The 18,323-nt window shown below is 37.9% G+C and overlaps 2 protein-coding genes across 2 annotated transcripts in view; one reads left to right on the forward strand and one right to left on the reverse strand.

The window, feature by feature from the left end:
* Positions 1-18,323, forward strand: part of sncga (synuclein, gamma a) — a 405,959-nt gene that overhangs the window by 74,026 nt on the left and 313,610 nt on the right. The window lies entirely within an intron of this gene.
* Positions 1-18,323, reverse strand: part of glud1a (glutamate dehydrogenase 1a) — an 83,353-nt gene that overhangs the window by 5,268 nt on the left and 59,762 nt on the right. The window contains exons 10-11 of the mRNA XM_028795181.2: positions 7,455-7,578; positions 5,988-6,079 (exon numbers count right to left, since the gene is read on the reverse strand). Coding sequence (XP_028651014.1) covers positions 5,988-6,079; positions 7,455-7,578 — 216 coding nt within the window. The remainder of the gene's footprint in view (positions 1-5,987; positions 6,080-7,454; positions 7,579-18,323) is intronic.

Genomic DNA, 18,323 nt, shown 5'->3' on the forward strand with positions numbered 1-18,323 from the left:
GGCCAGTGTTTTCTACCTGCTAATTAGGAGGTAGTACACGGTCCCCATTAGCACTTTTAAGTATTGCAGTGTGGACGATCACTACTCAACAATCATTAGTGAGGCCTCAAAAGGGCAGGAATACGAAGCACTACTATAACAAGTATGTCTTACCGTAACATGGTTAATTAATAAAAATATTTACACAACTCATTCAAGGATTCACAATATATTCTCTTGCACAATCAGGAGTCCTTTATTCATTGCTTTTATGCTTAATGTATGGCAATCAATAATACTGAAAAAAATAAACAATACAGTCCTCTTATTTTGGGACACACATCTGATGTTCTACAGCTGCATTATACTCGTAACTGAAAGTGACATACGGTTTGGTATCATCAGACATTATACTTAATATATTTTCAGTAGATATCTGTTAATCTTTCTAATCCTCTGCTTCCTCCAGTACAGCCCATTGGACTATAAATATTAAAACTTTGAATTATTTTGCAGGTAAGTTAATGGTATTTCCATCTTTTAGAAAAAGGAAGAGATAGAAGGATAGAGTGAGAGGTAAAGTAGGTTAAGCAAATACTGTATATTGTTAAGGTTGCAGTTAAAGACCATGACAGTTATCAGTGCTGTTAATCTGTGTTCTAAAAAGAATTTTTTGCAATGAGTGCTTATAGTAAATGTTATATTTGCCCGTTTCAGTGCTAAATTTAAATATTTAAATGTTGCAAACATCAAACATCAGTTATTTCTTCACAAACATAGTTAGATTTTAAGCTTTGCCTCTATGTCCCATACCCTCCATTGTAAAGCATTAGTGCGGGCATGATACTTTGTTTTTTTTTTAAATTTACAGAAAGTGCTTAACTTTATAACACAATTTCTTCTGGCAAATCCTTACATTCTGTGTTTGTGAAGAAAAAAATTGACTTGAAAGATGCCTACGGGCGGCACGGTGACGCAGTGGGTAGCGCTGCTGCCTCGCAGTTGGGAGACCTGGGGACCTGGGTTCGCTTCCCGGGTCCTCCCTGCGTGGAGTTTGCATGTTCTCCCCGTGTCTGCGTGGGTTTCCTCCCACAGTCCAAAGACATGCAGGTTAGGTGGATTGGCGATTCTAAATTGGCCCTAGTGTGTGCTTGGTGTGTGGGTGTGTTTGTGTGTGTCCTGCGGTGGGTTGGCACCCTGCCCGGGATTGGTTCCTGCCTTGTGCCCTGTGTTGGCTGGGATTGGCTCCAGCAGACCCCCGTGACCCAGTGTTCGGATTCAGCGGGTTGGAAAATGGATGGATGGAAGATGCCTACCTTATTCTTTAATATTTTTCTATTTATACATTTTCTTCTAGGAGAATTAGCATGTAAACACCCTGGCAAAATCAATAGAAAGTGTATCTGCAATTGGCCATTCACAAACAAATACTGTTATCAGTGGGGCACTAGTGCACTGTTCTTCACTCCTAGCCTCCCAAATATATTGGATTTTAGCTTTTTTGGACACTGACCTCTTTAAAGATTGCACAAGACAGGCCTTTCACTAATAGTTATATAATGATTAATGAGATCTCCTCAATGAACTGTTGCATATTAAAACTTCACAACCTGGTGGTGCAAAATCTATACTGTACTGTTGTCTATGCCTGTTCTATGGCCAAATCAAGTGATTATTAGGTCTAAACGTGAAGTGATACACATCTCTGAGCAGAATCTGATGGTAGTTTAGGCAGGTGTTGTAATAGTTGCCAAGAATGGACCCTCATTGAGCTATGGTCTGTAGAGTTTCTCATTGGTTAATGTAGGTTGCCTTATTCCTGTAGCTGTTCCCGAGATTATGAACCAATCCTGCACAGTGACTGCCTGCTTACCATAACATGGTTAGAAAGGAACTGAAAAACCTTCTGCTTTTGGTCTAGTCTGTATTATGTCAAAATTAAGGGTTAGCTTTTTTCCTGCAAAACTATAACAAGGAAAAACTGAAACTAGTTTGACATTAATTCAAATACATTGCTAAAGTTCAGACAAACTCAAAATAATTCCAGTTTATGTGCAGCATTAACTATTTTAGCAGCTCATGTAGCTATCAACCTACCTAAGTTAAGCTTTATCATGGGGAAAAAAAAATATGTAGCTATAGCTGCTATCAAGTATCTTCCTTTGGAGCTGCGGAGCATAAAAAGGTCATATCATTTTACAGAAGCAAGACATCACTGCAGGAGTTCTGACTGAAACGTTTTGAAACAGACTATATACAGTGGGGCAAAAAAGTATTTAGTCAGCCACCAATTGTGCAAGTTCTCCCACTTAAAAAGATGAGAGAGGCCTGAAATTTTCATCATAGGTATACCTCAACTATGAGAGACAAAATGAGAAAAAAAATCCAGAAAATCACATTGTCTGATTTTTAAAGAATTTATTTGCAAATTATGGTGGAAAATAAGTATTTGGTCACCTACAAACAAGCAAGATTTCTGGCTCTCACAGACCTGTAACTTCTTCTGTAAGAGGCTCCTCTGTCCTCCACTCATTACCTGTATTAATGGCACCTGTTTGAACTCGCTATCAATATAAAAGACACCTGTCCACAACCTCAAACAGTCACACTCCAAACTCCACTATGGCCAAGACCAAAGAGCTGTCAAAGGACACCAGAAACAAAATTGTAGACCTGCACCAGGCTGGGAAGACTGAATCTGCAATAGGTAAGCAGCTTGGTGTGAAGAAATCAACTGTGGGAGCAATTATTAGAAAATGGAAGACATACAAGACCACTGATAATCTCCCTCGATCTGAGGCTCCACGCAAGATCTCACCCCGTGGGGTCAAAATGATCACAAGAACGGTGAGCAAAAATCCCAGAACCACATGGGGGGTCCTAGTGAATGACCTGCAGAGAGCTGGGACCAAAGTAACAAAGGCTACCATCAGTAACACACTACGCCGCCAGGGACTCAAATCCTGCAGTGCCAGACGTGTCCCCCTGCTTAAGCCAGTACATGTGCAGGCCCGTCTGAAGCTTGCTAGAGAGCATCTGGATGATCCAGAAGAGGATTGGGAGAATGTCATATGGTCAGATGAAACCAAAATAGAACTTTTTGGTAAAAACTCTACTCGTCGTGTTTGGAGGAGAAAGAATGCTGAGTTGCATCCAAAGAACACCATACCTACTGTAAAGCATGGGGGTGGAAACATCATGCTTTGGGGCTGTTTTTCTGCAAAGGGACCAGGACGACTGACCCGTGTAAAGGAAAGAATGAATGGGGCCATGTATCGTCAGATTTTGAGTGAAAACCTCCTTCCATCAGCAAAGGGCACTGAAGATGAAACGTGGCTGGGTCTTTCAGCATGACAATGATCCCAAACACAACGCCCGGGTAACAAAGGAGTGGCTTCGTAAGAAGCATTTCAAGGTCCTGGAGTGGCCTAGCCAGTCTCCAGATCTCAACCCCATAGAAAATCTTTGGAGGGAGTTGAAAGTCCGTGTTGCCCAGCAACAGCCCCAAAACATCACTGCTCTAGAGGAGATCTGCATGGAGGAAAGGGCCAAAATACCAGCAACAGTGTGTGAAAACCTTGTGAAGACTTACAGAAAACGTTTGACCTCTGTCATTTCCAACAAAGGGTATATAACAAAGTATTGAGATGAACTTTTGTTATTGACCAAATACTTTTTTTCCACCATAATTTACAAATAAATTCTTCAAAAATCAGACAATGTGATTTTCTGGATTTTTTTTTCTCATTTTGTCTCTCATAGTTGAGGTATACCTGTGATGAAAATTACAGGCCTCTCTCATCTTTTTAAGTGGGAGAACTTGCACAATTGGTGGCTGACTAAATACATTTTTGCCCCACTGTAATTGAGATTATTGGCAAGATGGGATGTTGTGCGCAATGCTCCACTGCCAAGCGACAAATACATCACCAGTTTATTACAATGGATTTGAAATTTATGGTAATGGAGTGTCCTCACAATGTTCATTCCCTTACATTTACAAGAGGGTGACCATTTGGAGATTCAAAGAATTATACTCCAAGCAGTGTTTTTTTTTTTATTTTAGACATTAGTGCGATTTTCTCAGAAGACATAAAACCATGTCAATTTGTAGCTCTAAATCATCTTGGAAGGAGAAAGGGGTGGGTGTGTGCACAAGCAGACCCCGAGATGGACAGTCTCCAATCTGGGCTGGGTTCCTAAAAGTACACTTTTAAAGTAGCTTCACTGACTGATGAAATAAACTGGAAACATCAAAGGTACATATGGGTGCTGTCATGATGTAACCAGCACTTTATTTAAGTTTTTCAAATGATTAAGGCACCTAAAAGTTGTAAACACATTCTGTTTAACACAGAGCCAGGTCAAACCAGCTTTAGAGAAATGTGATCTAGGCCTTCACAAATCAATTTAACAAATTCTTTGAGTGCTAGTTTGAGAATGCCATTAAACATTTTCCTACCACATAGGTATTTATTTGGCTTTAAATTACTGAGTGGTGTCTTTTCCTGAACAAGTTAATACATTTATGGACTTTTACTTTGAGCTCCAAGTCTTTTCATTTTCTTTTCTAAGGGGTTGGCAGTGGTTGTGTGGACAAGTAAGCTTCTGTCTCTGCACATGCTGTAATAAACACACAGAACCACATCTGGAATTGCACTGTTGACTAACAAAAATAAGATTCAAATATTTAGGAACAGAGTGTTGTCTGCTGTTTACGTATTTTTGTCTGCATATTTCCATCTTGTGACAAAATATTTTGTACCACTATAACGGTAATTTATTATTAAGAAACTGTGAGCTGCATTTCAAGTGTCCAATTGTGACGAAAGTAAATGGCCTTCCCGTGACTCGGCGTGTTCTGCTTCACAGCCTGTGAGCTGCTTGGCTTTAGTGGTATTGCTGATTTACTGTATAAAAAGATTTAATAACACAACATGCAATTATAGAAGGGATGTAGATGGACTATTTCTGAAACATTTTTTCAAAGCCATGTTAAAACATTGATCAATTAAACTATCCTCACATTTTCTAACTCACTTATTCCAGGCCTAACCAACAACACTGCCTGGCTCACTTACAGTCTTTCAGATCAGGACAAATTAGAGGCAGCATTTATTTTACAGAGATTTACAAATACAAATAGAAACATACCCAGTCATACAACATTTACATACTCGCTTAAGGCGACCTCTCTTTAAATCAACATTAAAGGAGACAACTTGGATTATTTTTAAAGAACCTTGGTTCATAATATGGCTAAACTAAATGTTAGTATTATTTATATCTATATGTGAGTATACGCACACATGTACACAACAACAAAATTTACAGAGAGTGCATTTGTTATCAAAAAGCCCAGACTTGTCATGTTGTTGAAGCGAATAACCTGCCACCTGACTGGTCTGTGAAGTGAGCTATGCAGTAGCTGTGTTTGTGTCCGGTTATTCAGGGAACTATATTGTCAACAGAGCAGCACCTGTCCAAAGTTGTGCAATAGGCATACTCGGTGGTATAAAAATAATAATTAAAAACTGTCTATGTAAACTAAAAGCATCAAATTTCCATGCATATGCATTACTACTGTATTCATATAACAAAAGGCAATAAACATTCCACAAAAAAGGTGGTCTTATCTAATAAGAAATGGGGATGAGAAAAAAAATCCTTTGTTGTTTAAAATGTTAAAAGTACCTTCTGTAAGTATAGTTTTGCATATAGGTTTAGAGTGTCACTATTATGACAACATTATATCCTTTTGCAGTAAGCAAATTATACTGTTATTATTATAAGGAAGTCTTTCCATTTCATGATGTATTGTATTTAAATTAAAATGCTTATGGTTACATTGCAGGAGAAGCTTTGCTTAGTCGTAAATGTCATCATTCAGGACACTTGTTCCAAACATAATATAGTGGCATGATGCATGTGGTCTGAAAAGCTGAAAAATACAAGATTCACACAAAATGGACAGTGGTAAATAAAACAAAAATAATCAAGTAACTCACGGCTATCCTAGCCTGGAACTCTGCTGTGGGCACAACTGGGATGGTCCCGCCATGCTTCCCAAACTTCCTCTCCAGGCTCTCCTGCACCGACACTACGTTTAGCAAGAAAAAGAGAAAAAAAAAAATGAATGTGCAGTGATAAAGAGATAGATGTTTAAAGATAAATTCTATTCACTGCAGTCTGCTGCAGTGGGGCTCATAATTCCGGGAGAATTTAATAAAATGCTGCATCACCAAGGGTCAGAAGTAAATTCAAACATCTTAAAATGGAGGAAGGACATTATCACTGCTTGGGACAAAAAGGGTGATCATGAGACTGCCTTGAACAGACTGCTGGCATTAGACACTCATATCTATATAGTTCGCAGATACCTAAATTGTATTTATAACATTTTGCTATAGATCACTATCAGTAAAAGAATGAACACCGCTAGATGATTTCTTTATTCATTTGTGAAGGTCAATTTTCCTTTCATGCAATCAAGACAAAAACTCTTTCTCATTCAAGTCCACATTTTCAGTTCTCTGAGAGACGTGTGCAAACCAATCAATTACAAAGATGCTCAACTTATGTGCTGTATACTGTGTACAGTTTAGCAGCGTCTTATTTTTCATGCAATTAATCAGGGGCTGAAGTGCAAAGGAAAACAATTCCCAGATACTCAGTGCGGCCAGCTCTCGGACAGTCAGCCTCCTCTCTCTAGCGTAGCAGGCTATGACAGTGCATTGCAGAGGGAAGGGGGTGGGGCAACGAGGCAGTACTGTGACAAATTTATTACACTGCAGGCAAGGCTGCCACACCTAAATGCGACAGACATTTTCAGGTTTTCAGTTCACTTTTGAATTCAGGCCAACAAAAAAAAAAAAGAAAAAAAAAACTCCCAAGTCAGCAGCGCAGCCAGTGTTCTATTTCAGCAGATACAACAGCAAGGTAGGAACCAGCCTCATCCATTAATCTACTGTCATCAGAGGCAACCCCCTGGTCATACAACTGTGTGTGTTCATTTCTACTACATGCAGAAGTTTGAAAATGTTATATAAGCAGAATTGAAATTATGTACGTTCTTTGCAGCTCCTGTAATGTATACATTTAAAAATTATAGTACATTTAAAAAAATAATAACTTAAATTGTTATGCAACTGTTATATCCAAATAATTAGTATTTCATTTAAATTCTTATTCCCTATACTGACACAGTTCTGGCACAGCATGTGAAATACAGTTTGACACGTATGTCACAGAAAAGGTGCCCCATATTTTTTATTAAGTAGACTGGGAGCCACAACTAGATAGTGGAAGAAATTAAGACTTGGTATCTGTGACATAATGAAATGCTGGAGAGACACAGAGATCTGTTTTATTACCACATTTAACTAAACTTTATTTCAAAAATCACTTTGAGTTTGACTGTTCAGACCACAGAACAACAGAATACGCTTGAACATTCTTAATGTCAGGGAACTTACTGAGCAGGTGGTAGTTGGAATCTCGCTCATATTTGAATGTCAGTCGGCCATAGCTCACATGATTGAGATTCTTCAGCCACTCAAAGTAAGACACTGTCACACCTCCGGCGTTCAGATAAAGATCCTGGAAAAGAATGGAAAATACAACCCACCAATCAAGTCCAAAATCAGCTTTACTTTCAAACTATGCCTCAAAAACACACCATATTAGATAGCACAAGAAAATATTCTTACTTCGCCTTTTTATGACATATGATACACATGGTCTGCATCATGTAAAAAATGTTTCAATATCTTGTAAACTGGGAAGATAACTCATATATAGTCTAAGGACCATTACAAATATGGTATTTAATTTCAAACTCCATTTGTATTTGTTGATTAGAACACATGCAAGTAAGAAATTCACCAAAGTCTGTACACATGACAATAATCCACCTACATAAAAGGATAAGTGTTTGTGTGTCCATCCGATTGCTATGTCTCTGTCATTCCAATAGAGCATGCATCACAAGCATTGTATTTGTCATTCCAATAGATGGTGCGTCATAAATGTTATTTTATTACCACATGCACTACAAAATACATTCCAATAGATGGTGCACTGCAAACATTAAAGACTAACGTCTATGTTGATTACTTAGATTTCAGCCCCTCTCGGCACAACTAGTCCACCTTAATAAAAGGACAAATATCTGTGGGTCTGTCTGTGTCTCAGTTTGGTTAACAATACATATTTTAAAGTATATTTATGTAGGAAGAATGAAAGAAAATCTGGATAATACTAGCTGTTTTTAGGAAAAATGCCCTGCAATGGATTATTATTTTGTCCATGGCCTGTTCCTGCCTGGCTTTCATTGAAACCGGGATAGGTTCTGGTTAACCAAGACCCTGTTTTACATGAAAGAAGGAGTTGCAAAAAGTGATGCACTAATGATTAGAAATCTAGTCAATAAACAATGCTGGGCATATCTACATTGTTAATTAATGATTTTCCATTTGTTTATCAATGGTTTAAAACATTGAAGTTTACTGTCCAAAAAAATGTGTTCCTAAATTAGATCGGGTACGCACAGGCCTTCATATGCTCTGTGAATTGCATACGCTTTGTGCTCATATAACCTGAAGGTGGAAAATTATTTTTCATGTACCATCTACCCTAATAAAAAGGTAAGTGTCTGTGTGTTTGTCCAGTTGCTATGTCTCTGTCATTCCAAAAGATGGTGCATCACAAACACTTTTAGTAATAAAATGCATTGCATTTGTCATTCCACATGTATTAGTATTGCTTTTACAAATCCTGTACCAATTGGCATATAACAGAAATACATGCATTGCATGGCACACTGCAAAAGTGAACTCTGAGGACTACAGTGATCCCTCGCTATATCGCGCTTCGCCTTTCGCAGCTTCACTCTATCGCGGATTTTATATGTAAGCATATTTAAATATATATCGCGGATTTTTTGCTGGTTCGCGGATTTCTGCGGACAATGGGTCTTTTAATTTCTGGTACATGCTTCCTCAGTTGGTTTGCCCAGTTGATTTCATACAAGGGACGCTATTGGCAGATGGCTGAGAAGCTACCCAACTTACTTTTCTTTCTCTCTCTCTTGCGCTGACTATCTGTGATCCTGACGTAGGGGGTGTGAGCAGGGGGGCTGTTCGCACACCTAGACGATACGGACGCTCGTCTAAAAATGCTGAAAGATTATCTTCACGTTGCTACCTTCTGTGTGCAGCTTTTAAGTATGCTGCACGGTGCTTCGCATACTTAAAAGCTCAAAGGGCACGTATTGATTTTTGACTTTGTTTTTCTCTGTCTCTCTATCTCTCTCTGCTCCTGACGGAGGAGGTGTGAGCTGCCGCCTTCAACAGCTTTGTACCGGCGGTGCTTCGCATACTTAAAAACAAACAGCCCTACTGATTTGTTTGCATTCCTCTCTGTTTCCTTTGAAGAGGAAGATATGTTTGCATTCTTTTAATTGTGAGACAGAACTGTCATCTCTGTCTTGTCATGGAGCACAGTTTAAACTTTTGAAAAAGAGACAAATGTTTGTTTGCAGTGTTTGAATAACGTTCCTGTCTCTCTACAACCTCCTGTGTTTCTGCGCAAATCTGTGACCCAAGCATGACAATATAAAAATAACCATATAAACATATGGTTTCTACTTCGTGGATTTTCTTATTTCGCGGGTGGCTCTGGAACGCAACCCCCGCGATGGAGGAGGGATTACTGTACGTTGTTTACTTAGATTTCAACCTGTCTTAGGCAGGCAGCACAGCTAGTCCACCTTATAAACCCATACTTCAATGGATAGTTTCTGTGGTTTACAATTTCAACAATGCACAGTGGAAAGGTGGTTTTATTGTGAGACAAATGAATATCTTGAATTATGAAGATATACAAAGATTATTATTGTCTGGAAATGAACTAAATGAGTCTTATGGCTGCAACTATTCTTAAGGGAGTAAAGCGCTAATAGTTCCTTTACTAACAGAATAAAAGATATAGTAACAAAGAAAAGCTATATTTAATTTGCGTTGACATCTACTTTAACATCTATTTCAAACTCCTGTTTATTTTAGGGTATATTACGCTTTACTTTTATCTGCTATACGAGACAAATATTTATTTATTATAAACAGTACTAGGGTGTTGTACCGTGTTAGCCATTATGAATGTAGAGAAAAGCCAAGCAAAATGACACCTTTTATTGGCTAACTAGAAAGATTACAATATGCAAGCTTTCGAGGCAACTCAGGGGCCTGAGTTGCCTCGAAAGCTTGCATATTGTAATCTTTCTAGTTAGCCAATAAAAGGTGTCATTTTGCTTGGCTTTTCTCTTTATTATAAACACAACTAATGAAATGAGAGGGGAAAACAAGTTTTCCTAAACTTAACGATATATACTGACAGTTATATTTATTATGACAATTTCCAGTTCACATGCTCACTTAGCAACTGAAGTGGAAAAAACATTTACTATCAAAGAATTAAAAACTGTTTACCACCAAATGCTGTTTTATATTACTTATTTGAAAGGAACAAAATTGACATAGGTACACTGTTTAATATTCCTCTTTGCAACACAAAGTGTTGTGGCAAGGTTTTCAAGAATCTTGCCGCTGCATAATCTGTGAGATTACTTACACTGTAGCATCCTGATACAACTAAGAACATTTCTCATGTACTTTCACTAATATTACGTTAGTTGTCTATGCCTTTTAGAATTCATTTTAACATACTCTTAAAATAATAGTGGGCTTGTGCCTTGTCCACATATTGTTCCTGCCTTGTGCCCGATGACTGCTGAAAGAGGCTCCAGCTGCTCTGCATCTCTGCTCTGGGTAAGTATGTTTTAGAAAATGGATGGATGGATGAATGCCTCTGTTCAATCCTGTACCTCCCTTTATTTGGGCTTCAGAATTTATTTGTAGTACAAAATTTTTGCATAATATACTTCATAATAATAATAATAATAATAATAATAATTCATTACATTTATATAGCGCTTTTCTCAGTACTCAAAGCACTATCCACACAGGGAGGAACCGGGAAACGAACCCACAATCTTCCACAGTCTCCTTACTGCAAAGCAGCATCACTACCACTGCGCCACCTATGAGGACAACTTTATTTATTTATTAATTGATTGTATTATTTGTCCTACGAGTCTGTATCCTTATTAATGTTTCTGCTGCTGCATGTATCTAAATTACTGCTTGGGATTAACAATGTTTATCTAATCTAATCTAACATTTATACTACAGTAATCCCTCGCTATATCGCGCTTCGACTTTCGCGGCTTCACTCTATCGCGGATTTTATATGTAAGCATATTTAAATATATATTGCGGATTTTTGCGGACAATGGGTCTTTTAATTTCTGGTACACGCTTCCTCAGTTGGTTTGCCCAGTTGATTTCATACAAGGGACGCTATTGGCAGATGGCTGAGAAGCTACCCAACCAGACCGCGTATTACGTATTAAATAAAACTCCTCAAATATATTATGAGCACGGGGGCTGTTCGCACCACTAGAGGACACGGCCGCTCCTCAAAAAACGCTGAAAGATTACCTTCACATTGCTCTCTTCCTTGCTGGGCTTATATGTGGCTGCTTTGCAAGCAATATGCTTCCCGCATGGTGCTTCGCATACTTAAAAGATCAAACAGCACGTATTGATTTTTGATTGTTTGCTCACACTCTCTCTCTCTCTCTCTCTGCTCCTGACGGAGGGGGTGTGAGCAGAGGGGCTGTTCGCATACTGCCCTAGAGGATACGGACGCTCCTCTAAAAAATGCTGAAAAATGCTTGCTCTCTTCCTTGCAGCTACTTTGTCCAACGGTGCTTCGCATACTTAAAAGCCAAACAGCCCTATTGAATTTTGACTGTTTGCTTTTTCTCTCTCTCTCTCTCTCTCTGCGCGCACTCCTTTGAAGAGGAAGATATGTTTGCATTCTTTTAATTGTGAGACGAAACTGTCATCTCTGTCTTGTTATGAAGCACAGTTTAAACTTTTGAAAAAGAGACAAATGTTTGTTTGCAGTGTTTGAATAAAGTTCCCGTCTCTCTACAACCTCCTGTGTTTCTGTGCAAATCTGTGACCCAAGCATGACAATATAAAAATAACCATCTAAACATATGGTTTCTACTTCGCGGATTTTGACCTTTCACGGGGGGGTCTGGAACCGCGATGGAGGAGGGATTACTGTACTTATATACACTGTACTTTATACTTTGTATTTGTTCCCAAAGACTGGTATTTCTGTTCCTTCAAATAAAACTATTGCACAGTTTTTTCCAGTTACAAATCACAAAATGAATTGGAATTGAAAAATTAAGCTAGTTTATTTTTTAAAAAAGTATCTGAGTCTGTGCTACCCTTATTTACCAATATACTGGTGAAGTCTTAGATTTTTTAGGTAAGGAAGACAGAAGTTTCAAGGTAAGGCAGTACTAGGGTGTTGTACCGTGTTAGCCATTATGAATGTAGAGAAAAGCCAAGCAAAATGACACCTTTTATTGGCTAACTAAAAAGATTACAATATGCAAGCTTTCGAGGAAACTCAGGCCCCTTCTTCAGGCAAGATGTAAGGCAGTTAATTCAGGTAAAGTCCCCAACACGCTACATGATTTTTCCAGCGATTTTCAGTTGAGGACTTCATTTACATAATCCAAGCAAATATGACCACCAGTCATAAGGTATCACATTCCCAGTAATTCAGTCACACCAGTCTGCAACACTCCCTGACAATATAGATAAAGATGTAGGGGCAGTCAGTGTATGTGCTAGAGCGGACAACCAATGAGTGCTCTCCCAGAGGTACAATGTACAGAATGCAGCCACAAGGCTCAAGGAATGCAGGTTTTGGACTGAGCAAACAGAAGCACGTGTCTGATGGCTCATGCCTTTTGTACCACAACAAAATGGAAAAAGGAAAAAGGGACAGAAATTGCGGCTGAATTCACCATACTGGTGCTGTTAGGCAGCAAGTTAATTAGCTGTCAGCATGCAGAGAGATCGTAACACTTTGGAATTGTAAAAGTATGCTGGAATATCTGCATAAAGTCATGTAATACTTCTTCCTCTCTGATTCCTTGTCATGTAATCTGATATCCTCAAGGCAACATGGTTAAGCAACCACAGTTGTCAAGTTTGACATTCCCTCACAGGGTTTAGAAAGACAGAAGTTTTGAGGCAAGTCACTAATCATGGAGATGGAGAGCGGCGACATGTTGCTGCAAGGAAGAGTTTCAGTATACTTTGTACACATAACAATAATGACCCGTGTGTATCCTTTTCATGGTACCCAGTGGTGACGTTCTGAACCACTGCCACTTGCCCTAAACATTCTGCAACTGCCTTTGATGCTCGAAATGTTGAAGGGTTTTACCTCTGTTGATAATCACCTCAGCATCAGATCTTCTAGGAGTTTTCATTATAACAGATCATAACTACCTCATCACTGTATATGTTATCAAATCGGACAGAAACTATTGCAGCTGTAACAATTAAGGACTTACAAACTACCCGAATTAAACTGTAATTTAATTTATTTTCTCCTCTGTTAAGTATTCTTCCATTTCTACCTTTAATTTTAGTATTTTTCTTTTACTATTTGCAATGCACTTTAAGCTACACATTTGTATAAAATGTGCTATATAAATAAATTCTATTGAACAATAAGATGTATACAGTGACATCTTTCAGTGAATCACAGACAACATGCCCTGCTATCACATTCATTTGTTTTTATGATGTTAGTTTTCTTTTGCACTTCTTTACTGGAAAATACTGGTCTGCGCAATCATATTTCCTGTAAAAACCCATTATATTGACAGAAGCAAGGAGCTGACCTCAAAGTTGTGCAAGCTATATAAGAACCTACTGATCAATTAATTGACCTCGGAGTCGCTGTGTCTGACAGGTAATCATTATTTCCTTTGCTGTTCTCTAAACTGCTCCATTTTCTCATTAGCTCTCCCACAAGCTCGAACCAAGTGGCAATTTATTATTCTCTCCTTGCAGCTAAGAGTCGGGGTTCACTTCTTTACTACACGCTGACATCATTCAGCTGCAGAAGGGGAAATCTGCTTGTACACTATATTTCTTGTTGTTTCTCAGGGTTTTTATTACTGAGTTTATGTCTCTCATTCCTGATCTTACCTACTAGAAAGCAATTCTGTACAACTTCAATCATTAAATAAATTCTACAATTCTTAAACAAATCTTGTTTTCAGGCAATTATTTTGCTTTAACTACATGTATATTTTTATGAAATTTCTGAGTACTGAACATACGCTAAAATACGCAGCTAAAAGTGCTGTTACATTCGACAACCTGTGTAGCTGAACTGCTGCCAGGGACACATGGACTGGAGAAGAATGAGGATGTACAGTACTATTATTACAGTGATGGATTCGCAGGAAAATTCACAGGGACAAAATGAGAATGTGACAGCAATATAAAGAATGCATTACTTACACAGGGTGATATGGTGCCACAGTGGTAGTGCTGCTGCCTCACAGTAAGGAGACCAGGGTTTGTGTCCCAAGTCCCCATGTTCTCCCCATGTCTGCATGGGTTTCTTCCGGGTGCTCCAGTTTCCTCCCACAGTCCAAAGACATGCAGGCTAGGTGGACTGGCAATGCTTAGTTGGACCTAGGGTATGTGCGTTTTCCCTGCGATGGACTGTCCAGGGTTTGTTCCTGCCTTGCACCCTATGCTAGCTAAGACAGGCTCCACCACCCCCCACCATGTTCTGGATTAAGAGAGTTTCAAAATGACATGACACTTATCTCCACATATATTGATGTTTTTGTGAAAACTATTGTACATATGGAGACACCTGTAAGTCTCAGATAAATGCTTAGAGACAGCATATTTGAGAGGACATAATCACATATATTTCAAACAATAATAAACTATAAACCAGAGAGGCAGCAGGCTGAATCAGTGATACAGTATATTCAAAGTTGATGATAAATATGTAAGATTACCCAATCCTGAACTCAAAAAAGTCATCTTTCTTATTATATGGTGAAAAAGCAAATAAATGCTAGCCCAACAAATACATAAGAAAGAAGTTCTGAATGCTATTACAGAAATTACCAATGCCACCGGAGCAAGTTACCAAATAAGAAATAAGTAACATATTTAAGTAATACGATAAGATGATGTGCACATCAGAATGTAATGAAAATGAAACCTAATTAGAGATTTGATTGTAAAATACTGAAGTTGCTGGCAATGTTTGTGGATGAGCTAGATAAGACAGTTGAGGTGTTCAAAATTTCACAAATCTGTTAAGATTAACATTTATTAGATCTCTCAGTGCGAATGCTCCAGGGCCATACCATCACCTAACACATTTCTTATTTTAAGTAAGAAAAAATAAATAAAAAAGGTTGTTAAATAAGGGTTTTTAATTGGATGCCATGTTTATGGAACGTAGAAAAGATAACCTATTAACTAAAACATAATTTAGTTGACAATTACCGTTTTTCTCAAGAAAAATAGCCTTCATGTATGGGTACTCTACAGGCCAAGGTTTTTTCTGGACAATGACATTAAGATTCAGGCCAAAGCAAACAGAACAGAGAAAGCTGCTCCTTCATTACAAGATCAAACTAGATTTGTTAAAGGCACACAATTACTACCAAACATTCAACATATGTTGAATGTTGTGTGTATATGTATACACACACACACAATTCAAAAGCAACAGAATTCCTAGATCAACTTTAATGGGGCAACTTCTTCAAAGCATTATGCACATTTGGATTTGAACCCAATAAATGTGCATCAATTAAACTTTACTACTCTAGCCCAGCAGCATCAGTTTATGTAAACATTGTAAAGTCAATGACTTCACTTTAAAAAGTGGACTTGGACAGAGCTGCCCGCTTGACACCATTTATACTTGTCACTGCTATTGGACTCTAAGGAAAGGAACTGAACCAAAAGTATCTTTTTTTTTGCTAATGATATAGTGTGCTGCATTACTGATCCATACTCATCACTTCCAGATGTGCTTAGTTTATTGAAAATGTTTCACAAAATCTCAGGGTTTAAGAATAAAAATCAGCACAATATTTGGATCAGTTTTGTTTACCTGTCTTGCAATACTTCACAAACTTAGTAACAACTATAAACTATTTAAAAACCTATTCAAATCGAATTTAGTAACTTGATGGAAAGTGTTAAATGAGATGTTACTACTTGGTAAGATTACATTAAAATTGTTAATTCTCTGAAGCAGTATCTTTCTTTTTCTGAGCATCCTTAGATCAAATGCAATATAAAGTCACTCACTCAAAAACAGTATTTCCTATGTGTATATCTAGTGCTGTATGTACCCACTAAGAAAGGACCTTCGGACATATCAATATTTAAGAGCAAAAACAACCCTTACAATAGAAAAACTAATATCCCCAAAATTTTAAAATGCTTTGACTGATTTGATTAAAATTTGGTGACTTTATATATATATATAATGTGTTTTTTTTATTTATCAACACTTGTCAACGATAATAATACAGTGAGTGGGCTACGCTAATGTGCTGTAACCTTTTATTTCTCAGTGCTGAGACAACTCCAGTAGAGACACAGTGCAATCTGGCTGCTTGGGGGCTTGCAAACGAAGGCTGCTAGCAGAAACAATGGGTAGAGTACTCAAAGAGCAGCCTTGACCAATAGGATGGATTGACAATTGAAGAAGGGGAGATGTTCTGGACAAGAAAAAAAAAAAAAGAGATGTGGGTCCCCCCACCCTATCATGGCCAGAACACAGGAGGTGGGCACTGTGCATAGTTCATAATATTATTTCTTTTGACTTCTCCTTTTCTGTATAATCTCTACATATCTCCTGTTTTGAGCTTGACTACTTCATAAAAGTTTTTTCCCTTAGTTGTCTATATTTGTGACTTGCATGTTTTCTTTCCTCAACCCACGAATAGGACATTAAAATACATATATAGAGAGAAAACAACTGCAAAATTGAAAACTTTCAGTTCTCTGCATGGGCAGTGTAAATATGCGTCCTGTAAACATCACTGCTGTTTATAACAAGTTAAAGTAAAACATGATTCAATATTTGAACTTTGACTCAATATGGTTTTTGGGTAAATTCATATTAATAAAATTACAAAAAAAATAGAAGCTTGAATATACAACTGACAAAAAAAATTTGAAAACAAACAATTGAATGAACAACATAAACAAATGAAAGTCATAAATATCTGATAATAATAATAAAATAGTACTGCAACACCCCCCCCCCCCCCCCAAACAGGTAAACATATGATTGGAAATAAACTAAAAATATGCCTAGTTTCTCTACAAATAAATATTACTTCAGTCTAAACTTAAGTTTTGGCATTATCTCACTGAAACTGCCTTATTTATTTACTTTAGCACTCAACAAGAAGATATTCAGTTATGCAATGAGCTGTGCTCTTTCAGGTTAAATCCTTACACAGACAGAGAAGTCGGAGCAGCCTGTGTTCTGTGAACTCGGCAGGAAGGAGGCTCCTGGCTTTTGCTAAGGATTTCAGAGAACATGGTGGATCACACAAATTGTTAAATGTATTTTAGAAGTTTAGTGCTGAATCCTTAACAAAGGTAGCCAGTCCTTATTAAAGATTCCAATGGTGTAGCCAAAAGTTTGAAGTGTGCGAGTGCGATCCTTAAATTTCAATCTATTATTTGGTATTTTACTCAAAATGGGTAAGTAACGTCTTGAACTGGCACAGCTGAAATATCTAAACTATGGAAACTAGCTGACAGAAAGAAAAAAATCACTGCCATGTAAGCAACCTGACAGAGAGATGAGAAGAGACAAGTGGAGACAACTCAGGTAGGCTATTAAAAAAATAGCTAAATCCCATGGTCTGACAGTCAGTTTATGGTCAATAGGTACTGTGTACCATTTCAATTTAGGCTATGCCAGCAAAAGACTGCATACCATGTTTAGAAACTGCATGCTCTTATTCTGGAAACAAAGACTGTGACAAACATGTAAAACCTCTGGAAATTGCACTGAACTTGGAAGCTCAGCTATGGACGGATGGATGACATTGTGTCTTCCCAAAACAATGTCACCAGTACTTCCAAAGCTGATGAGGCTGGTTTCCTGGGACCCCATACTAGTATTGGGCTTTGGTATGAGCTTCTTTCCGGTTTTTATCTTTAGTTTAAGCTGACATTAAAAGAAGCTATATGTATCCTTTCTTTATACCTACATACACACATATATTTTATATATATATATTATATATGAGAGAGAGATTTTGGTTTATTAAAAAGCTGCAATCTCTAACATATTCCCAGGGAGCATGTGCCCTCTGCTGGATTCAAATG

The sequence above is a fragment of the Erpetoichthys calabaricus genome, chromosome 2 (genome assembly GCF_900747795.2).
Source record: "Erpetoichthys calabaricus chromosome 2, fErpCal1.3, whole genome shotgun sequence".
NCBI lineage: Eukaryota > Metazoa > Chordata > Cladistia > Polypteriformes > Polypteridae > Erpetoichthys > Erpetoichthys calabaricus.